This window comes from Squalius cephalus (assembly GCF_949319135.1).
Source record: "Squalius cephalus genome assembly, chromosome: 19".
Lineage (NCBI taxonomy): Eukaryota > Metazoa > Chordata > Actinopteri > Cypriniformes > Leuciscidae > Squalius > Squalius cephalus.
The window spans coordinates 19,399,398-19,423,771 of record NC_137140.1 but is presented as its reverse complement, the minus strand read 5'-3'; the positions used below and the strand labels follow the sequence as shown (position 1 = coordinate 19,423,771).

Here is a 24,374-nt window from a genome sequence, read left to right as displayed (position 1 = left end):
TAGAAAATGTCTTAGATCTTTCAGTGGTTATAATGTCAAGTTATGGGGTCCACTCCTTCAAGTCCCAAAATGTGCATGCATCCTTCACAAAAGTAATCCATCCGGCTCCAGGGGGATAAACGAAGGCCTTCTGAGGGTAATCCGTACGGTTTTGTCGTAAAAATATACATATTTAAAACTTTATATTATTAATAACTTTATATTATTATTTCTTACACAAACTCATCACTTTGCTTCAGAAGGCCTTTATTAAACCCCCGGAGCCATGTGGAGCACTTTTATGATGGTTAGATGGACTTCAAAACAGAAACGGCCATTCACTGCCATTATAAAGCTTGGAAGAGCCAGGACATTTTTTTAATATAACTCCGATTGTATTCGTCTGAAAGAAGAATGTCATATACACCTTTTCATTTTTGGGTGAACTATCCCTTTAAGCTAAACAAAATTGAGAAATGTTGCCTCAGCAACTTGCTGAAATAAAGTACGTTTTTTTTATATATATTTTTTATTTCAGTTAATATTTAATTTAATCTGAGGTAATGAAAATTAACTAAATGTTTTAGTTTTAGCCCGTATTCTTAAAACTTCTAAGAAACCTCTCAGAAAGCTCCTAATTTATCTTAAAAACTTCTACGTAGGAGTCTTAGCTTAAGAGCGATTCGGGACCGATTTGAGAGAGCAACTCTGAGCGAGGAAAAGACGACAACTTTCATCTTAGTGAGGAGGCGGGGCTGACCCCGTTGCTACGTATGACACAGTCTTTTGAAGACTGTTATTAGTTGGTTTTCCAAGAAGGGGAAAAAAAAAAGATATCTTTTAAGTAAGCCTTCACTTTGAAATTAAAGGCGTAATTTTTCCTGTTTCATTGTACTCACACACACACGCACACACACATTATATGTATATATATTCTTTAGTTTTTATTTTCAATGTTGTTAATGTCGTACTTAACGTTTTTGATAGGAAATGAACAGAGACACAATAAGGTTCTGAAAGTACTGTTTGTGTGATCACTTTGCTTATAGAAGGTTGTGACAACCAAATCATCACGGCTGTATAGTTGCATTTTTCCAGTTGCCAAATATGTTAATGTAGTGATTACTTCTATTTCTGGCGCTATGGCATTTCTGCGCTGTGGCGGAGATGTTAGGTGTCTCTAAGATCGGTCACAAACATGATCCCTGCACAATCTTATATTTAGCATCTCATTAACTCACCCTCATGCATTGTGCGCAACACATTTCTTCTTCCTCTTCACGTTTAACCCATTTTCTCCGCTGCTAAAGAAACTCTTAATCCTCTTAAAAGTCCTCATCCGTACTCCTAATTTTGAACCTTAAGACCTCTTTTAAGGGTTAAGATGCTTTCTGAATTACTTTTTTCTTTACTAGGATCTTTTCTTTAATTTCAAGAGTAAACGCCCACATTTCTAAGAATGTTCTTAGAAGTTTGTCACTAGGAGCTACTCTTTGCATTTAGATTTTTCATGAATACCGGCCCTGGTCTTTTGGGTGAACTACTACACCCTTAGTCATGATAATTACCTTTGATAACTTTACTGAATCAATTTTGATAGATAGTTTGCCATTCAGTGGTATAGTTTGATGTGTGTGTGGTTTGAGGCTTGAATGGGAAATGGTTTAGCCATGAGCTTGCCAGAAACAGCAGACCACAGAAGTAGCACAGCCCCTAGCTCTATTCTTATGTAAGATTTACATTGTTATTGTAACTGTCCTTAGAATGGAGAGATGAATTTGTATCTCATAGATCACTGTACCACACATGTAATGTGGTGTAAGCCAGATGTGGACTGTTTGGATGTTTTTCTTTGACGCAGTGGATCCACAGTAATTTTAAGCTTTGTTTAATGGCCTGGGTTGTATATGGTGGATGACATGCTTTTGTACAGTGCCACAACTAAAATATTTTTATTATGACTGAAGAATATACTGATTATACAGTTCACGGTCGGCTTGTTGCTCTGTGTTGCGTCACCGTTGCTTGTGGCAGTGGATAATGCCACAAACTGAGTTAATCATATGCAAATATTCACATGTGACATTAAATCATTTGCTCATAAATACAGTGTGTATATATATATATAACATTTTTTTTTTTTAAATAAGTAACTACACACATAAAACAATATTTAGTATGACATCACAAATGAACATCAAGTTAAGAGATTAGAGATTAATTAATTGTAATTATGTGACAAGTTACAAAAACATAATATTCTTTACCAAGTCATCAGGAGTGTATCTAGGGCTAGGGAATTTATAGAATATATTCGTTAAGCATCATTGTGAATATCGATATGCAATATTAAACATTTTAAATCTGTTAGAAAACAATGGCTGTTTGGTCAAAAGGATCGTTCCTCTGAGAAAAGTTTTGAGATTGCAATTTGAGAGCGAATACATTTAAATGCAGCAAATATTGTGTTTTGACTGAATATGATGGAAAGTTTGAAAATGTAGGCTAGGTATTTTTAGCTCTAACACCCAGCCAGCCCTATGTACAATATGGATATATATAAAAAATGTTGTACAAAATGTTTTTAAATAATGAAGCCATTTAGTCTGTCAATACTTTACTCATCTGCTAAAATAATGTAATGTTTGATCTAAATATGTTTGATTGAACAAATTGAGTTAAAATACGTTAAATAGAAACATTTCCTTCTTTGTCAAAAGTGTTACAATTGTTTTTTGCTTAAAGGGGTGGTATAATGCACTTTACACAAGGTTTGAGCTCAAAATACCCCACAGATATTTTTATATAGCATGTTAAAATTGTAAATTTTTGAGGTTTTTTTTTTTTTTAAGGGTGCGTCAGAACGCACCATTTTGTGTCTGTTCCTTTAAATGCAAATGAGCTGCTGCTCCTGGCACAGGGGGTGGAGCTTCAAGAGCTTGCACTCACACAGACATGCACTGAAAATTTCTAAAACTTTTAGCCTTTTATGTTCAAATCGGATTCAGACAATGATGGAGAGACTCAAGAAGAGGTTACAACATGTAGAATGCAACAGGACGTTTCTGAATGGTTAGTTGATGAATTTATGTAGCTTATGTGTAGTTATCTTCTAGTCACTGATTAGCATATTTTGTCTTGATAATCTATAAATCTTGTTCAGGGGGCTGATGTCACTAACCCTGGAGGAATGTCGTGTAGTCCCTACCAGCCGTTTGTTGTAGTCCTTAAAAAGTGATTTCTTTAAAACAGATATCCCTTTGCTTTGAACTTTGAGCGTTGTAACGTTACAATATGTTGTTTATTATCATAATCAACCACCCATTTAATCTTTTATGCATACATATTCAAATACACGCTAAAACTTTTCAATGTAGGCCTAAGTTTATATTTGACCCTGTCCTATATGATTGACTGATCACTAAACAGTGTACTGCCGAGAGAGAGAGAGAGAGAGAGAGAGAGAGAGAGAGAGAGAGAGAGAGTATGTTTATGTGAGTTTATGTGGGATGCTGCTGTATCCTAGCAACAGTGACAACCAAGGACTAATAGCAGACTTATTTACACATGCAGTGTGTGCTGAATGTTGGCACACTGCCTTTCAAAACATAATCAATTTGTGTATTGTGTTGTCTTTCAACCAAAAGATGTTACAGTGTTGAGAGTGTAAGAAATTCAGAAATAAAGAGGATGAGTAGATGACATTTGCTGGTGTGTTATGTAAGAATACACTGAGGCATGGCCTGGTAGTATTGTATCCGCACGCTTTTGTGTGCGAGTGTTTGTTTGTAGTATGTCATGTTCAGATCCTTGGTTTGGGTCATTACTCATTATGTATACTTAGAGTGCTGTGTATTTTATTTTTATGCACATGGATAACATCCTGTTTTCTCATATGGAAAGATTTGCTAATGCAAAAATGTATTTTGTTAATAAAAATACGAACAAAGTAGCAAATTACAAACAATAAGACTAAGATAAAAATCAAAGATCAGTGCTTTTCAAATAGGTATTCAGGTACAGAATACTACAGAATTTGAATATTTCAGTTTACAAGTTCTTTGGTTAATAGCAGTGAGTGATTTCTCTTTTTTTATCTTTTAGATGAACAGAAAGGACATAAAATATACTTTGTGTATTTGACCATTTAAACACCATAAGCCGCAACTGATAACTCAATTCGGGACTGCAGGCTGACATGTCCCACTGTTTCTCATTCATGCATGTTTCTTATCACTTATGTTTCACTCTAACTTTAGGTAGTCCTATTATGACACTTTTGTGATTATTATACAATTAAATGACAAATTATGCAAGAATGGAAAAAATTGACCGTTGAGTTGTTTTAGTCAGCGATTGCAGAATCAAAAAAATGGGAGGACTGGTTAATAAGTATGCTAACGTTCTCTTTACTTTAGAGAGGTTATATCAGGCCATGCTGTTTTCTTCCAGTACTATCCGTCTCCATGTACAAACATGCTTTTGGATCTTTATTAGTTCAGTGACCGCATGTCCCACAATGTTTTACTCAATACATTTTTGTGTAAATGGCCTGAGTCATTGATAACGCAGTAAAAACAGCTGGCATTCCTATTTAAAAACCTGCTTTTCCCTTTGAAAAGCTTGATCAGATCTTATATGCAGCTGAAAGGGACAATTATCTACAATTTTTATTTATTTAATTATTATTTTGTTTGATGGGGGTTGAATTTAGAAAACCAAAAGAAGAGAAAAAGTACAGGTTGGGGATTTAAATCTATTTTATTACAGATGGCAGCTAGAAAACCTCATTGGCAAAATAGAGTTTGTTAGCTAAACAAAACCCATCACTGATCCCTTGTGTGGAAATATTCCTGCATTTTATGTTTGAGATCAGTTGCTGAATTAATCTGCCACTGAAATTTGTATTTGTTAAATTAGCAGCAGAAAAATTAGCCTATAAATTTCCCATGTGACTGGAAGTTTTGAATGTCGGATGTTTCATGGGAATGAATGATTGTGGTTTATGCTGATGTGGTCTCAGTGTATTCTGGCATTTTACAGCACCATGGTGAGCGCTGTGTTTATGTTTTTATTGGCTTCACGTCTAAACCACTGGGATGATGTAAAGTTGAAGTAATGATAGGCTAGCAAACACAACGTCCATTCATTCACCGTCTGTGGAGAGGCTCATTTTTATTATTTGTTAGCACTTTGATAGATGTTCAACAGCAGCCGCTGTATATGCCGTAGATTCAACACATCCTCTGTATTTTCGGTTGTTCCGTATGGCTAAAGTGATATTACAGACCTTACCACATCCTTGACCTATTACATCGTTCCCAAAAGCTCCATTTCAATTATGTTTTCAAGTGTTACTATTACACAGCCTGCAAACCTTGGACTTTTAACTTTAAGCCGTTAAACCTTTTTCTTCTCCTGAATATATACTGAATTTGTCTTTTGCAGAAACTGAAGTGAGGAGCTTCCTGTGACCCCATCTTCTGCTGGTCCCCAGCGAGACCCTTGACTCCTCACTGAGGAGGCATGGAAGTCCAGGGGGATGCTGGGATTGGGGGTTTGTTGGCACCCAGCCCACAAAGTGAGGCTGTAACCCACGAGATGGGCGAACTGACCCTGCACCCCGGCCAGAGGCTGCCCCCCCTCAACGAGCGCAAAAATGGTAAGTATAGCTGTGAAAAAATAGGCTAGTTGGATTGAGTCTTTTAAATGAATTAGGGATGCACAATATAGCATTACCATTTTGGTTATTAGCCAATATTTAATAGAAATTGGCTGATATTGAATATTTCATTGTGCATGCTTGCCGTCATCAACGCTTATATAAATGTTTAAAATCTTAAAAACGCTAATAATTTAAAGGCGTCATATAATGCCTTTTAATGTTTTCTTTTCTTGTTTAATGTATCTGTGCATGCATACGAAGTTACAAAGCTCATAGTCTCACACAAAGCGATTTATTCTATCTAACACGGATCCAGACCTGCCTAAAACGCCTCGATCGAAGTCCAGGCATTACTTCCTCAAACGTCCATGTCCCAATGTGAAATGTTAGCATAATGCCCGTCCAAAGTCATAAACAAAGAAAGAAGTTTAGGTTTTGGTGAATTCAGATGTTGTCATGTCGCAGAGACGCTGTGTGTTTGGAAGCTAAAGCTTGTGATTATGGTAAGGGCCGTTACATTTTTGACACAAGCTTGAAGTGTTCGGCCAATCACAACACGCTGGGTCAGCTGGCCAATCAGATCACTCTTGAGTTTTTCTGAAGGAGGGGCTTTGTGGAAATCAGAGCGTTTCAGACAGTCTGGGAATAGAGGAGCTGGAATAATTTGTGAAAAAAATATATGTTTTTTGAACATTAAAGCATGTTAACCTGTTCTGTTACACCCAGTAATCAAAATAATGAACTTTTGAAATAGCATCATATTACTACCCCTTTAATAACACTGTTAAATGTAATCCTTTCGCAAATCTCAAAATAAACATTTTCAGACTGTTCATTATAGTGTTGTGATGCTTAAAATCACTTATATATTATATATAAAATAAAAAACAGGTGGTGAAGATATTAGTTTACCTACAGCTCAGACAAATCAGTCTCTGAAAAGCCTGTTTTATTCTTGGCACATCTAAAACTGGGAAATGGCAGGCTTCTGAAAATTTACTAAGTTCTTTGTCGGCCAACAAAAAGATATTTAGATTTAGATGTCCCTCTTGGCTAAATGTTCATCGTCAGGTTTTTTTTTTTTTTTTTTTTTGCCCATTTTTGGTGAAGTTGCCCATGTTCTGAAATGGTATTCATTGCCCAGTTGTAATCACATTCTGCATAAATTCCGCTATTTAATTTTGGCAATTCACGCCACATCCTGTTTAGTTTTGCCTCTATTTCCAGGTGATTAGATAATGTTATATTTCTGTACCTGTTGAAAAAGAGAAGTTATTTTTCCATTCTGTCACCCTCAGTCCTCCGTGCACAGAAGCAGCCTCCACAATCCTGACGTTTCTTAGTTTGGGTGCAGACATTTGATTGACATGTGAAAGGTCACAGGACAGCTCTGTGTGCATGCGGTGGCTCGCAGCTCTGTGAGGGCTGCTCCTCTAGGTCTCTAGCTATGCTGAGGTCACACCGTCACAGTGAGTGGAAATGTAAACCAGTTTGGCAGAGCATGGCCCGTGTCAGTTACTCATCCTCTGGTTGTCTGTCAAACAAGATGCTTACTGTTTTTTTTTTCTGCTTTCAAATCTTAAAAATAAAGCATTCATGATCCATTTGACCTTACAGAGAGAGTTAATTGTTCTTCTATAAAACTTTTTAAAAAGAGAGGTGCACTTTTGAGTGGTTTAGATATGAACTTTTAGTGGCAGGGAGGGGTTAAACCTAGTTTGGTCTTTGTGCTCCCTCCTTGTTGCTGGTGGAGCAGAGATGTTGTCTTTTCTGAGGGAGCCCCAGTTTCACTGGAGCTACTAACGGTGAATGGAGAGTCCTGAAGAACGAGGTCCTTGTGCTTTTTTCACACAACTCTGGTGCTGTCAGGAGCCCACGCTGAGATTCTCTGAGCGTACGGCGGGACGGGCGGACGGCATGGCCTGCTTAGGACTGGAGGCTCACAACACCTGCAGAGGAAACATCATATCAGGTTCTGCGGCTTGCCGCTCGACTCTGAGAGGTGGTTGTCATCCTGTCGCTGAGGGCATATAGGTTTAGTTTATTTTGAATAGCTTTTACTGGCTTCATGATGCTTTGTTTATTAAGCTTAGGTCTAATGGAAATTTGCATGATAGCGTTAGAAAAAAATAAAGCTAGAATTGATTGGCTGTTCATGAGAGAACTATGGTAATTTCTCTGCGGATAATCAAGGTTGAGTGCCCATCAGATGCACAACAGGAAAGTAAGAGATTGGTCTAGATAATGGCATCTTCATCTGAGCATTAGACCTGGCATAGATTGGCACGATAGGGATGTATAAAGCTACTTATTTTCGAAATCAACAAGTTGACTAACAGGTCTTAAGGAAGTCCTGTATAATTTGTCTGGTTTCACGTTCACCTGAGTCTGATTGGATGGATTTCGTAGTGGTTGTTTACATAAGATGTATTTCTTAATTGCTGAATGGAATGCAGGAGTCTCGAGATTAATCATTTTTCACGTGACACTCCATCTTAAAAACATATAATGCTCAAAACACAGTTTTAGATGTGATGCGACAACCAATATATCTGTCTGAATGTCTGTTTCTGTAATAAGGATTAAGGAATGAATGTAAAGAGGGTTTTACCATGCAAACTGTCTAACAGGTAAAGAGCAGTACACTGATTAAACAACCACACTAAAGATATCAATATCAGGATTATTATTATTATAAAATATATTACTTTCAACATTCTGGGTTGGTAAGTTTTTTTGTTTTGTTTTGTTCTTTTATTCTAACCTAGGCTGCATTTATTTGATCAAAAATACAGTAAAAGCTATACATTTTAAAATTTTATTTATTCCTGTGACGGCAAAGCTGAATTTTCAGCAGATGTATCAGCTATATCCTGTCTTCAGTGTCACATGATCCTTCAGAAATCATTCTGATATGATGATTTGGTTTCCAAGAGACATTTATTATTATTATCTTTGTTTGCTGCGTAATATTTTTGTGGCAACCATGACATGTTTGTTTTTCAGGATTTTTTTATTAATATAACGTTCAAAAGAACTGTGTTTATTTGAAATTGAAATCTTTTTAAAAATGATAAATGTCTGTACAGTCCTTTTTGATCAACTTAAAGGAATAGTTCACTTAAAAAAATTGTCATCATTTACTCGGCCTCAAGTTGTTTCAAACCTGTATGAATTTCTTGCTTCTGCTGAACACAAAAGAAGATATTTTGAAGAATGTCAGTAACCAAACAGTTGATGAGATTTTTTTATATTTTTTTTTCCCGGTAACTCTTTATTTCGATAATCCACTTTAGGCATTCGACTAACTATAAGTAACTTTGCAATTACATGTCAACTAACTCTCATTAGAGTTTTAGTTGACTGTATCCTTAATATCTGCTAACACTTTTTTGTGATGCTCCCCCAACAGATATTCTACTGACTATAAGTAACTTGGCAACTACAAGTCAACTTCTTCTACTCACCCGAACCCTCACACCTAACCGTAACCTAACAGCCTACTGACAGTCTACTACAGTTTACTAATACTCTAATGACAGGTAGTTGACATGTAGTTGCAAAGTTACTTATAGTTAGTAGAATGTCTAAAGTGGCCTATCGAAATAAAGTGTAACCCTTTTTCCTACTATGGAAGTCAATGGGGTCCATCAACTGTTTGGTAAAAGTACTAATTTCTTTTGAAAACAAAAAACAAAATCTTACTGACCCCAAACTTTTGAATGGTAGTGACATATATATAATATTGTCACTGTTTTCAAACCACTGAGTCACTTTGTTTGCCATGTTTGAACAGACTCTGACTGTCAGAACTAAAAAAATCTTTGAAAGGATCTGAAACTCAAGAAATTATGATCTCAACCCTCTTTCAGATCCCTTCAAAGATTTACACCAAGACGTTTTGCTCATCATGTGGAATAACCCAACCTAAAAAGCTGCAATGTTATGTTGTGCAGTCAAGGGGACTAGATGATTTTTTTTGTAGACAAAGTGTAGTCAGGGCACCGGGAATGCAGAAGGCCCCATTATTATCTCCTTCATGGTACATTCTTTCTTCCTCTCAAAGCTGAAGTGTGTAATTTTTTAGTGCAACATACTTTCTCAGTCATACAAAGTATTTATAACTATTAATGCAGTCATTGGGTCTCATTCATGAAACATTCGTAAATATACGAGTAAATATGTGAGTGATTTGCACGTAAAGAGACATTCCCGAAAATTCTTCTCCTGATTCACAAATACTTCGTAAACGTCAGATGTGATAGTGAAATGTGTGTGTGGGTTAATGAATTCCAATCAGTCGTAAATGGGACGCGCGTGCACGCTCATTCTTAATTACCATAAATCCCGCCCATTAAATCCGACTGACAACTATATATGGGCATCATATTATGACACGAAACGAAGGATTTCAACATGTCTTCTCAAAAGCGAACGAAGAAGAGAAATTTCTCTGATGCAGAAATTGAAGTTTTTATTATCAGAAGTTCATTCAAAACGCCACATTTTATTTTCAAGCGTACATAGTGGCGTATCAGGTCCTAAAAAAAAGATTTTTTAGGTAATACCTAAATGCTTTAGGTAAAAATTCTTGGCAGCATATTACAGATGCAGTTATTGGAGTTTCATCTGTTAATCGAGCAGTCCCAGAAGTGAAAAGAAAATGGTTCGACATGAAGCTTGACTGCAACACTTGTGACTTGCGGACTTGTGTTCCGTTTGCAGATGCTATTACTGGCTCACATAATAAAAGTAAAAAGAAAGAAAAACCGTATGTAATTACTATATATAATATTTTTTCAAAATGCTGTGTAAATATGTACCCGATTAAGGTGAATTAAAATGCAGCCTTATTAATGAGCAAAACGTTCGGATGTTAAACGCACTATTTACGCGTGGCTGGGAGCAGGTGTAGATTTCTTTCGTACCAACTAACATTTGGGAAATACGAACATTTTAATGAATCCGAAAATTTACGCCAGAACCACTTTACACACGATTTACACAAAAATTCGTTCTGCTCGTGTTTCATGAATGAGACCCATTGTTTATACAGTTCCATTTGGTGTCACAAGTGGTGCAAAAAGTTGTAGTGCAGATTCATAGTGAAAACTATAGACAACCAATTATGTGTCCTCAGCACCCTCCAGAGTTTCGTTTGCTCGACCTCAGCTGACCTTGTTAGCAGTTAACTGACTCATAGTGGGTGAAAAAAAATATTTTTCAGTCAGACTTAACCTCTCTGTTCCTTCATTTTCATTTTACATTTATGCATTTGACACTGGCAGACTTAAAGTAAATATTTTATCAGTATGCATAATGTATGTGCATGATGTTGCTAGTGCCATGTTGAGCTACAAGAACTGTACATTAACAACAACAAAGCATTGTTTAATCTTTGACTAAAATTATATCACGCTATTGGCACGTGTGACGCGCAGCTGTGTTGCACCAGCCGTCATACATTTATAAATTCTCAGCTAATGGTGCTCATGATTCTTGATTAATGTCAGACGTTATCATGTTGCCTTTCTGACCAATTTGAGCTGTTTTTATAATCAGCCAAGTAAATCCGGGAAGCTCAGCCAAGAAGGCAAAGAAAAATGTCTTGAGAATTTTCCCAGGAAGACTTCCAAACAGCACCCTTCAAAAAAGGGTCGCTCAAGAGCCTTTTGTTTTGGTAGCAGGAAGAACGTCTAGTTTTTTTAATGGATGCTCTTATGTAATGCTAGAAAGGAAAAGTGTGTGATTTTAGTTGTGCAAAAGGTTAGATTTCCCTTTGTTGTCTATGTTGGTGTGTAGTTGTGCTAATCAGGTGGAAAAGTCCCATTCTGTGTGTAGTGTTGACAAGCCTGTTCTAGAGGTTGGGTCAAGAACATAACACTGCTTCTGCTTCTCTCCAACAGTTCTCCAGCTGAGGCTACAGCATAGACGCACCCGCGAGCAGCTCGTTGATCAGGGCATCATGCCACGTGAGTACAGCCCCTGCCATCAGCGTATACCAGCCTAGAAGGGAGAAGATGATTCATATTTATTTACCCTTTGATGAAAACTAATATTAAACATCACTTGTTTAACTAAATATGTTCAAATGTGAACATTTTTTACCCTGAAATGCCATTTTGCTGCCCATTTTTCCTTTATAATCAGAAAAAAATGTATGGTGGAGTTAATTGTATCCATCATGAATTCATTGGATTGTGAAAAGTGGGTTTTAAGTGGGTGGAAAGTAAAAGGGACTCATGACATCAGCTGAAAAGGACACTTTTAATAGGCAAAGCATACATTTTTTATCGCAGAAAGTTCGCTTTGGCAAGTTGTTTCGATCTCCCGAAATGAACACTGAACGAACTTTGTTTTGGCCTGATTTGTTCGAATTGACATCACACCAGTTCTTATCTTCGACTTTCAATTATAAATTTTACAGACCCCAAACTTTTGAATGGTAACATGGCCTTGTGCCCACATTACATGTTATTACATATGTTGTATTGTGATTATTATTATCTTTGACAGTTTCCCTAAGTTGAATGTCCCTACACAAAACGAAACATGCTTTAAGTTGTGTGAGCAAACCTTCCTGCTTTTGTGTTTAAGAGAGGAAATCAGTTGGTGCTGTGGGTATTTTTTTTGCACCACATCTGCTTTTGAATCAGTTGTTTATTCTCGCTCATCATCGTAGTTCTCAGCCGGGCATGGCTGACCAATGCACATGGTATTTTTTTGCAAACGCTCACCTCAGCTCATTCTGTTATTGCTCATAACCACTTTTTCCTTTCAGCTAAGTCACTGAGCAGTGTGTGAGATCTCTCACACTCAGGCTGAACATAATTTATTTTTTTCTCTGGCCATCTCCGAGCTGATTGATGGGATTACACTGCATTCTGTCTCATAACTCAGTGTAATATCAGGCACAGATTCTGCTGGGATTAAGAGGTAGCTGTCTGACCTGAACGGCACAGTGTAGTCTGTGTGCTAATCTCTGTGTGGGCCCTCCACATCCTTTCTGAGTAATATATGAGACAAGGCGCTGCAACATTTAGAAAGACTGGGGGAGATGAAAGAGCCGTGTCTGTTTGAAGTGTGTGGGTGATGGCCTTGTGTCCTCATGAGACTGATTCTCTTCTTGTGTGTGTATCTGTGTGACTTTACAGCCCTGAAGAGCCCTGCGGCGTTTCACGAACAGATCCGTAGCCTTGAGAGAGCCAGGGTAAGAGCAGGGCACCGAGCCCCAGTCCTCCTCCACTTTCCTCAGCCATCTGGGGTCTCTGATCCTCCATGAAACCTCTTCAGGGGTTCCCCAGCTCTCAGTAATGGGACACATGTGAAACCTTTCAGTTGATTTAGTAGCTTAAGCCTTCTGTAAATGTGTTTGTTATTTGCAAAGCACAGAGGAGATTATGATAATGGTTACTTTATGATCCCTGAATTACTGAGGGGTTTCGTTTTCTGAAACTCTGTATCCTTTCTTTCTGTAGACTGAAAATTTCCTAAAGCACAAAATACGCAGCCGCCCAGAAAGGGCCGAGTTGGTCCGCATGCACATTTTACAAGGTAATCCTCCATTCATGAGACATGTAATGGCTGCTAATCTGCATGCTGGGAATGTTTTTGTTGAATCTATTATTTTCTAAACAAAGCGGTAGCTTGCTAGTAGAGCTAGGCATCAATACAATTAATTCAATTCTGAATCCATAACTATTGATTCAGTTTGATTTGATTTTAGTCATTTCTGATGCATTTGGGTATATTTCATTTATATATGTCCATTACAACAAGTTATGAATACGTTTACTCTAATGCTGATATATATATTTGAAGAACAGTAACACATCTTTTTGAAATATTCATTAAAAGAATCAGTTTATAATTGTGTTTTGTTTCAGGAATCTGGTTAGCAGTGGCTACACTGGCTGCGTTTGTGAATATTGAATAGTGAATGTTTTTGATTCACTAAAAGGAACTGCAAAATGTTTCTTGCCATTATTTTGTGGATTCAACAGCAGTGGCATACATTCAGTAGTTGTGAGAGTGCTGAAACTGATACAGGGAGCCTAACTTGGTACATTATGAAAATATTCATTTCCCTAAACTATGCAGATAAGTTTGTTCAGCATAAAGCAATGAGAAAACAGCCTAATTCCATGAAAGCAAGAAGAATTTATGTTCAGAAGGGTCGGCCAGGTGCCGTACGTGTCTTGTTTACTGCTGTGATTGAGTTGACCATTGTGTGATTGTTGTGGTGTTTGAGGACAAGTGTGGGTTTGAGTGATTGTTGCACTGATTGTCATTGGTTTTTTGGTGGTTTGGCAGAGACTGTGGCGGAGCCTTCTCTGCAGGCCACCCAGCTGAAACTGAAGAGAGCTCGATTGGCTGATGACTTAAATGAAAAGATCTCTCAACGCCCCGGTCCCATGGAGCTGGTGGAGAAGAACATCCTACCTGTGGACTCCAGCCTCAAGGAGGCCATCATTGGTGAAAATGCGCACTATGATTAAGGAATTAAATTAGGGGTAAAATTGCATGTTTATGAATTATGCTACATTTTCCTTTGTGTTCATCGGGTAGATGGTCAGATGCAGTACCCCAGAACTCTAGAGGAACAAGTAGATGAGGACAGTGGAGATGCGTTTTCACCCGAGCAGCCAGGAAGTCAGGAGTCCCAGGGTTCTGCAGCCTCACCCGGGGAGGTCCGCACCATAGAGGGGTCTTCACCAGTGCCCAATAACTTTTTACAGGTAGTTCTCTCTCCTTCTTTTGACTTCAGGGATCGAACACTGGGAGCTCATGATGCAAAAATACAGAATTTGGTGATTCAAGTTTTGCAGTACACTGAGATTCATTATTTGTTTTTTTTCACAGCACTTTCCTGCAGTCGCCACCACTTCGACAAATTTCTTCAAGCCTTTTTCCAGCAATGAGCAATCATTTAGCCCTCCAGCACCCGTGCCACAGCTAGTCACCGTGGCCCATGTGAAGTCTGGGCCCACCCTAGTCAAGGTCAGTAAAGAACTGTGGCTTTTATAGTAAGGGAAAAACAACAAAAATGTATTAAACCCCCCCCAGTGGCTCTCAACCTTTTTTGACTTCAAGGGCCCCCATTGCCCACAACAATATTTGACCATCCCGCCCCCGCACACACACACACACACACACATATAAAAATAACCTAGTAATAAAAATGTTGTTTTTTTTAGCTTATTTTAATGCTTGTTTGGCCTTGTTTTAAAAGAATTTTAAGTCATCTTGAGGCCCCATTTGGCAGTTTGTTGAGGGTCCCTAGTGGACCCTGGCCACATGGTTGAGAACCACTGATTTAGATGTAATACATAATGGGAAATCTCTGTTCAATCTACAGCAGAGTCAGCCTAAGCTACCTGGGGACAAGAGCCGTAGCAAGAAGAGCAAGGAGGCCAAGCCACGTGTGAAAAAGTTGAAATATCATCAGTACATTCCCCCAGACCAGAAACAAGAACCCGACCAAGCCCCGATGGACTCTTCATATGCTCGATTACTACAACAACAGCAGCTATTTTTGCAGCTACAGATCCTGAGCCAACAGCAACAGCAGCACTACAACTACCAGACCATCCTTCCTGCACCTCTCAAGTAAGCAAAGAAATCCAGTTCTGTGTGTCTGTAATCTGTGTATCAGGCTCTGTTGTGTTCGCTATGTACTGCTTTGCCAATTGGTGAATCTGAACCATTTGGCAAAGGTCATATTTTGCTTTTGAAGCTAGCCAGGATGTGTTTTGTTAACCAGTAGTATAATGACTGCCCAAGAATGGTTTTAGGTGGAAAATGTCTAAAAACATTTTTGTTGCTGGTGGCACTCAGGACCATTACCTGTTTTCCAATAACAAATCCTGTTTAGTGATTTACATTAATGGTAGGAAGTCGATGAGGTTATTCCTCTGCTTCCTTTTCCATCTCTTGTGCAAGATTTATTTTAACTGTCATTGTTTTCTGCTGCTGCTTTGTTCAGTGGTGTTTATTTTTTTGAGAGCTAAGGTCAAAGAAACAAATAGTTTCTGCTGTGATGTTAAGTGTTGTTCCTCCCCTCTTTTCCCATCTGCTTCCCTCCTCGCCAGGCCTGTGATAGAGGGCCAAAACAGCAGTGCAACAGTCACTATTAACAGCACCAGCAGCCTTCCTGCCTCAATCGTGTTGTCTCTGCCCACAGCAACACCTGTGCGGCCCAATAGCACCCTTTCCAACCGCAAGGCTGGCACACTACCAGCCAACCTGGAGGAGATGAAGGTACCGAGAGATTCTAATTCTACACAAAACAAATATCATCAATAATAGAAACACTACTGTTAAAAAAGTTTGAGGTTGGTACTTTTTGAAAAGAAGTCTCTTATGCTCATCAAGGCTGGATTTATTTAATAAAAAATGCAGCACAACAGGAATAATACGAAATATTACTATTTAAAATAACTGTTTTCTATTTTAATATATTTAAAAATTCCATTTCTTTTTAGAATGATTTCTGAAGGATCATGTGACACTGAATACTGGAGTAATGGCTTTTTTTATTTTTTTTGCATTTTCATCATCTATTACTCCAGTCTTCTATGATTTGATCCTCAAGAAACATTTATTATTATCAATGTTGAAAACAGTTGTGCTTTTTTTAATTATATTTGTGGAAACTGTGATTTAGTTTTATCAGGATTTTGATGAATGCAATGTTTAACAGAACAGCATTTATTTGAAATAGAATGTATAGTAACTAAAAGTACAATAAATATTTAATAATAAGATTAAATAAAAATTAAAAAGCTAATATGACTTTTCCATTATGCAAAATTTTATTCAGTTGGTTTATGTCTTTGTGTAAATATGCATCTTATTCATTAATTGTGGTGGAATTCAGATTATTTTGAATAGTTTATATGGTGATATATTTGGTAATCCAAAAATTACTTTATTTTCTGTACTGAGCTAATATTTTTAGAGCTAATAACTGCACTAATAATGGGTGTATTTTGGTAGGTGGCAGAGCTGAAACTGGAATTAAAGTTACGCGGTCTTCCAGTGTCGGGAACGAAGACTGACCTTATTGAACGACTTAAGCCTTTCCAAGAACACCCTGTCACTACTTCACCCAACAACTGCAAAAGACCTAACACACAGCCCTGCAGCACACCTATGGAGGTGTCCAGCACCACTACAAGCCTCTCCCCCATCCAGCAGCCCCTTGAAAATATGAGCTCCACTCCGCCTGTGTCTCCTGTTTCTTTAGAGCTTCATCGCAGAGAAGACACATCCATGCAGGGACAGGCAGAGGCCCAAAACCACAGTTTAGTAAAGGCAGCTCCTGTTCCTGAAGAGCAGGACCGGAGACTACACGAAAAGGAGCGACAGATCAAGGAACTGCTGCGTAAACTGGAGCAGGAGCAGAAGCTGGTGGAGAAACTGAAGATGCAGCTAGAGGTGGAGAAAAGGAGTGGACAAGTCATTCCACCTGCAAAAAATGTTTCCAGTCCAACCACCATGTTGGCATCTGTCAAAACAGAAAACACTGTCCTTTCCAACTGTACACGGGGTTCACACACTACACCAACTCTGGTGAAGCTCGAGGAAGCCCACCCCAGCCAGGTGACAGCTACCCCTCTCCGTCAGTTCATTATCAGCCACCAAGGGGTGCCACAGGTCATAGGGCAGCCCCAGACTCTGCTAACCACTCCGCATGGGGGCACTCAGATCCTTCTTCCAATGCCCCTGGCGAATAATACCACTACCATCCAGCTGCCCAACACTAATGTCAAACTACAGGTAACACAATACATACAGACTGCTTTCCATATGTTATATACTTTATAAACTTATGTCGATACTAAATATAATTTCCATGTATTTTTTTGTAGCCAGTCTTGCAGGCTGTTTCTCCATCAGGCACAGGTCTAATTCAGACCCCCCAGCAACAGCCCGCCAAAGCAGAGAGTCCTACATCACAACAGATGCTCAGTCACAACCACTTAGTTCAGGTCAGTCTCATGATTGAATGTAAAAATGTTCCTTCAGAATATTTTATGTAACAAATATAAGATAATTATTATTATTATTATCTAATATTATTTATTTATTCTATTATATAATCTGTAAATTGAAAGTGTATCACAGTTTCCACAAAAAATATTAAGCATCACAACTTTTCCATTAGAAGAATAAATTACATTTTAAAATAATAAGCAGTTATTGTAATTATTTCACAAATTATATTCCTGTTTTACTGCATGCAGCCTTGGTGAGCATAAGAGACTTTCAAAATATTAAAAATCTTACAGACCCCAAACATTTCAACTTTAGTGTATGTGTAATTTTTATATTTTATTTTATTTTATTAACTTTACTTTTTTATATTATATTATATTATATTATATTATATTATATTATATTATATTATATTATATTATATTATATTATATTATATTATACTATACTATATTGGTAACACTTTACAATAAGGTTCATCCTTAGTTAAGTAGACTTAGTTAGACTTCTACAGCATTTATTAATCTTAGTTAATATTAATTTCGGTTGTATTTGTTAATGTTAGTTAATGCACTGTGAACTAACATGAACAAACAATGATCAACTGTATTTTTATTAGCTAACTAACATTAGTAAAGATTAATAAATAATGTAACAAATGTATTGCTCATTGTTTGTTCATGTTAGTTAAAAACCTTATTGTAAAGGGTTACCATTATATTATATATTGTTAATTCGTAGCGTCATATGAACATAATTTGATGTAGTTGAACCTGCTCTATTTACTCAGTATAACTGAGCTGATATATCTACAAAATGTCCAACCACTTGCCGGAAAAAAAAGTTGCAGACACTGTTGTCAGTGATGTTGATCTCAGAATTACCAAATGACAGCCAATTAATCATCCTGGCTAATATATCACAACTTTTATCCACACTACAGAGTTTGTTTTTTAACAGAGTATTGAATGACTGTGGAACCTGAGTGAGAACAGGATCAGTGCCAGCAGGAGCAATCAGAACAAGTGAACATTATCTGTGAGCTCTGGGATCATCAAGTTTTTGTCTGTCCAGCAGAGTCATTCATCAGCGAGATGGATGGGAGTCACTGCTCTCGTTTCTTTCTAGGCTTTCACTCTACTGTAATTGGCCTGTCCTGGCAACAGTGCACCGTGCTAAGGTTTCCCAGCTAGATGCCCATTCCTTTGGCATAGTGAACGAACCTGGCCTGATTCCTGGATGACCAGAGTAACTAGAGCTCATTGGTTGTGATGAGCTGATAACATTTTTTATTGACAGCTGTGCAGTACGGACACATGCCAGCGTGACCTGAGGTGGCTTGTTCTTGTACCGAGCAGCCTCTTATTAAGGGCGGACAGAAGATTATAACATAAACCAGGCATATGCTCTCTATGATGCTAGTGGGTGTTTCTGAATGCTCATGGCCTATTGGTTTACTCTTCTCACACAGACTCTGCCTGTGAGCCCCACCGAAAGGTCAGGTTTCCAGCACGGTACCAGTGAGAACCCAGCAGGCCTGGAGATACCTCAGTGCTTCCTCAGCAGCTCCCCAGAGAACAGGATCTCGCCTCATACATCCCCCATCCCATCAGCCCTTATCAATGGGCCACTAAGCAAGGTAGCACATCCTTCTCTTATTGAGATGTTTAGTCTGTTGCTGTTCTGCTCTGCCTTAAATGTTCATTCACTTTTTTTTAGTCCCAGACCTACATCCAGCAGTCCCCAGTTTTCAACCAGACGCCCAAGAACAGAGAGCCGCCCCGCTATGAGGAGGCCGTCAAACAGACCCGCAGCCTACAGAATCACGCTGTCTCAGAGGTGATGTTTTCTACACATCTTAGCATTCTTGTTCACATACTGTGTTGATTACTTGGTTGTTTCAGCAAGCAATCTTATACCTCAGCCAATGATTAACTCTTGTTGTTCCAATCCTGTATTATTTTCTCAAATTCTTAAGCGAATGTCTGATCCTCTGTTTTTCATTCATGGTTTGGGGATGGTGACACTTTCAAGCTCCAAAACATAGTAAAAAGCACAGTAGTCCATGTGACTCATGCGCAAAAGGGTCAGTCCGTCTCAAGGGGTTCTAATGGAGGTTGCTTGACCATTTTTAACCCTTTCATTCGGAAATTTAAAATATTCTAGCTGAACCCCCTGCATGAGTATTTTAAAATGATAATTGTCACATTACTTTTAAGGCTGGTAATCTTTATGCACCTCACAATCTGATTCAGAATCAAGATCCGATTCTGAAACAATCGTTTAATTTTACCGACTTTATGAATTTTATTGCATTACTTATATAATTACAAGTACTTTTTAAAATAACTACAAATTAATAATAGATCAAAACAATTGAATGTCAATAATTATTTCAAAGCAAATATGAAGTTATAAAGGGTAACAAAGAAACACATTACAAGCAATAAACAAAAAGTTCTTTCAATATCAAATATTGTTTTAAGTATCTGAAAGTTTTCCAGATGAGGGCAATGAAGGATTTTCCCAGCAATATTGGCGTTTAATTTTTATTGATGACATCATAAACAGTCTGCATTCATACTAATGCACAGATCTGTTTTAAAATATCAGTTTTGTCCTGTCTTTAAGACACGACTAAAGTTTTGACACATCGCAGCTACAATAGCTTTGTATGACTTTTTAAAATTTTTATTCAAAATATTCACACACTTGTTGACTAGATTATGAAATATCTGATATTACGATTCTCAAATATTTGTAAATAAATGTATTTTTTTCTTTTAAACACATTTATAATGATCATTTTAGTTGATCAGCACCATCATGTTAATTTACACTTCAACGTACTGTAGAATCAAGAGTCTGTCGGATTTACAACAGGTAAATTCACCCACTCCTCCCAAAAGACATGAAATTAATTGGCTTTCACAATAATGTTCTGACAAAACACAACATCAAATAACGTTTGCAAGGTTTTTTCCCACAATTATTTGCTGTAGAATTTCTGCTTCCATAGACATCAATGTGTATTTTACAAAGTATACTTTCTTTTCTTTTCTTTTTTGCTAGTACTTGTATGTATTCAAATGTCTAAAACCTAAAATTAACATTATGTGGTTGAAAATATTGAACAGTGACATATGCCAAGCGCTAGGTGAGTCTCTCTCTGGCTCAACACCAGTCAAAGTGTGAAAGCAGGTTTGAATTTAGCAGTTCTAATCACACTCTCACGCTCCAGGGACCAGGAAATGGAAAAGTGCAGTATGTAGTATAGTAGTATAGTCTACCTAAGCTCTCATTTCTCTCATTTTCTGTTACTTGGAAGAAAGGAAATAATACGTGGTCAGAATGAAACGAGGATGAGTTAAGGTCTTGTTTAACCATTTATATTATATAGGAGGATAGGAATAAATGACAGAGGAAAAGATACTTAAGATAAAGAGATAAATGAACCAATATGTATGAAAATATTTCAAAGTATAAGGATCTGATATATTCAGTGTATTTTATTTTAATATTCTTTTAGTTCTGTTTTATTTTCATATTTAGTTTTTTCTTGTGTACTATCATATTATTGTATGACGTTATGGTTTCTGTAAAGAATTCTGTTAATGCTGGTAAGGGTAATACTTTTTATTTAATGAGAACTGTCCCTTTAAGACTCTTTGTTTGCATTTAACCAGAGACACTACTGTACTTGTCCATTGTTTACTGCTGTAATTTAGTTAATCATTTGTTCGCTCTTTCTTCCGTGCTGTCCTTGAATTGGAAAGTCATTTTATTTTTTTTGTCGGTCCACAGATTCCCACAGCGACAAGTCAACAGATGGATGATCTCTTTGACATTTTAATAGAAAGTGGAGGTGAGTTTGTCATATTTTTGCAGACTACTTCCATTTCTCCACAACTCTCACTATAAATCCAGATTCAGATTGATAATCGTGAGTATGAAGAATGGGAAGGTCAGACTCATCTTGGCAGTCCGGGCAGCTACATTTCCCAGAAGCCCCCTTTTCAGCGCCGTAACAGCCTGAAGTCTCCAAGATTCAGGGCCAAATAGACTACCATTAAAAAGTTTGAATAATATTTTTCATTTTCAATCAAAAGGATGCATCAAAGGTGACATTAAAGGATGCATTAAAAGTCTCATTAAAGATATTTGTAAGATTTTTATTCCAAAAAATGCTGTTCTTTTGAACTTTCCATTCATCAAAGAATCCTGCAAAAAATGGATCACAGTTTCCACAAAAATATTATTCAGCACAACTGTTTTCAACATTGATAATTAATCTTGAGCACCAAAATTTTTAAAGGATCATGTGTCACTGAAGACTGAAGTAATGGCTGCTGAAAAATTCAGCTTTGCCATCACTGCCAAAAAAACTATATTAAAATAGAAAACAGATATTTTAAACTATAGGTATTTTAAAGAACTACCGTTTTCTTGTATTTTTGGTCAAATAAACTCCTTTTTGACTCCTTTCAAAAACGTTGGTAACACTTTACAATAAGGTTCAATAAGGTCTTCTTCAGAATTTATTCATCTTAGTTAATATTAATTTCAACATATACTAATACGTTATTAAAATCAAAGGTTGTATTTGTTAACATTAATGCACTGTGAACTAACATGAACAAACAATGAAGAGCTGTATTTTTATTAACAAACATTTACAAAAAAATACTGTTACAAATGTATTGCGCATTGTTAGGTCTTGTTAGTTAATACATTAAATAATGTTAAATAATGAACCTTATTGTAAAGTGTTACCAAAACGTTTTGAAATCTTACTGTACTTAAACTTTTGAATGGTTTGATGGAGATTATCTATTAAACATATTTGTAAAAAAAATCTATCTATATATATATATATATATATATATATATATATATTAAAATGTCAACATTCTTGTTCCACCCCATTTTGTTTTCTGCAGAGATTACTCCCTTTAGTCAACAGGACCCATCTGTGCCTAAGATGATGCCCGTCACGGCCAACATCACCACCCTGCCTATCAACACCGCCCTGTCCCGACCACCCGCCCAGGTGCAGATGGCACCCCCTCCGGCGCTCATGGTGGAACCCCTGCCCAGCCTCGCCTCCCTGGACTCCGACAACCAGTTGGAGGCTTTGCTGGAGGGCACGCTGGTTGGGGACACAGAGCCGGAGCAGAGGACTTTGGGCCTGTTAGACGAGCTGCAAAACCAGATGCTGGAGCAGCCAAACTCCCCAATGGACACTTGCGAGCTGGGTTTCACCGACCCGCCTCCGCCTTCCTCCTCCGCCCTGTCCTTTAGTCTCCAAGACACCTGCCTGGACAACATGGAGTGGCTGGACATCACTATGCCCGGGTCCATAGGTGGACTCAACCCACTGGGCATCACCTCTGAATTCCTGGACACTCATGATCTGCAGCTCCACTGGGACTGAGAGGAATCGCTTCAGACACGATTATGCTTTCACTCGCACAACAAGCCGTTTGTCTTTGGGGCGTGCAGTAGGGGAAGTAGGGATCATCTTTGTGGCAGTGGTTCACATCTGGCAGCTTCATGTGACTAGACTGCAGCTCAGCTGTACACTTCACTTATGCTGGTTCTATGTTCACCATCTGTTCTCGTTCACATTAACGCTCTTGTTTGATCAGAATAGACACAAGAGCCTTGTGGGTAATGCTGGCTAGGTCCTGAATGTGCTCTCTTTGCTGTGCCATACTGAGAGGGAGCTGCTTTCAGGCAGATTGAATTCTGCTGTATTGCTAATTTGTTTAGATTTTTAGTCATGTGCCATTGACATCAGATTGGTTGCGGTCAGTCTATAAATATGGCTAGTTATAAGGAAGGAAAGGCTGTGGATTCCAGACATAGTGGAATTACAGTAGACTTTGCTTTGTTTGCACAAAATTGAAAATGACCTTGATCAATAATGCCATTATTATTAACAATGCCCCTTTTTCAGCGCCGACTGCAAGATTTGGTGGCAGATATACACTACCGTTCAAAAAAATAAAAATAAAAAATTCAGCAAGGATGCATTAAATTGATCAAAAGTGACAAAGACATTTATAATATTGCAAGTAATTTCTATTTTAAAAAAATGCTGCTCTTTTGAACTTTCTATTCATAAAAGAATCCTGAAAAAAATATATTTATATATCACAATTTCCACAAAAATATTAAGCAGGATAACTGTTTTCAACATTGATGATAATAAGTTAATAAGTTATTATGCATCAAGTCACCATATTAGAATAATATCTGAAGTATGTGACACTGAAGACTGGAGTGATCACTGCTGAAAATTCAGCTAAATATAATAAATTACATATTGATAGACCTATAAAATATATTGACATGGAAAAACATTTTTTTACTGTATTTTTGATCAAATAAATGTAGCCTTGTAGACTATGACCCTAAATGTTTGAACGGTCGTGTAGTTTGATGGAGAATATCTATTTAATATATATATATCTTTTTGGGATTTCATTTTAAAGACAATCACATTGTTTGAAGGATGATTGACTGCAGACCAGATAAATCGATTCATGATTTATGTAGCTGGAATTGCAGATTTTCCTTAAGCATAAATGGCCAATCTTGGATGAGTTTGCAAAGAGCTTTTGGCTTGATATGGATTGAGAATCGCAGTAAGATTAATTTCTTCAGTCCTAGACACATGAAAACTTATCTTGAAGACTTTCAATTTCAATTTCAGCCAAAAAAACAA

At 37.4% G+C, this 24,374-nt stretch overlaps 1 protein-coding gene across 3 annotated transcripts in view; it reads left to right on the top strand.

Annotated features, from left to right (window-relative positions):
• The window catches only part of mrtfba (myocardin related transcription factor Ba), a 27,491-nt gene extending 3,117 nt beyond the window's left edge, over nt 1-24,374 (top strand). Inside the window, exons 2-16 of one of the 3 annotated variants that reach the window (XM_079850484.1) lie at nt 5,428-5,641; nt 11,551-11,616; nt 12,799-12,854; nt 13,123-13,198; nt 13,958-14,119; nt 14,213-14,382; nt 14,507-14,644; nt 15,003-15,253; nt 15,736-15,904; nt 16,643-17,425; nt 17,518-17,637; nt 19,116-19,283; nt 19,364-19,483; nt 21,449-21,509; nt 22,585-24,374. In XM_079850484.1, the coding sequence (XP_079706610.1) occupies nt 5,506-5,641; nt 11,551-11,616; nt 12,799-12,854; nt 13,123-13,198; nt 13,958-14,119; nt 14,213-14,382; nt 14,507-14,644; nt 15,003-15,253; nt 15,736-15,904; nt 16,643-17,425; nt 17,518-17,637; nt 19,116-19,283; nt 19,364-19,483; nt 21,449-21,509; nt 22,585-23,078 (2,970 nt within the window). In that variant the 5' untranslated portion in view covers nt 5,428-5,505 and the 3' untranslated portion in view covers nt 23,079-24,374. Of the gene's footprint in view, nt 1-5,427; nt 5,642-11,550; nt 11,617-12,798; nt 12,855-13,122; nt 13,199-13,957; nt 14,120-14,212; nt 14,383-14,506; nt 14,645-15,002; nt 15,254-15,735; nt 15,905-16,642; nt 17,426-17,517; nt 17,638-19,115; nt 19,284-19,363; nt 20,512-20,553; nt 20,765-21,448; nt 21,510-22,584 lie in introns of those variants that run through there. The other 2 variants (XM_079850485.1, XR_013819106.1) reach the window with 2 other exon arrangements.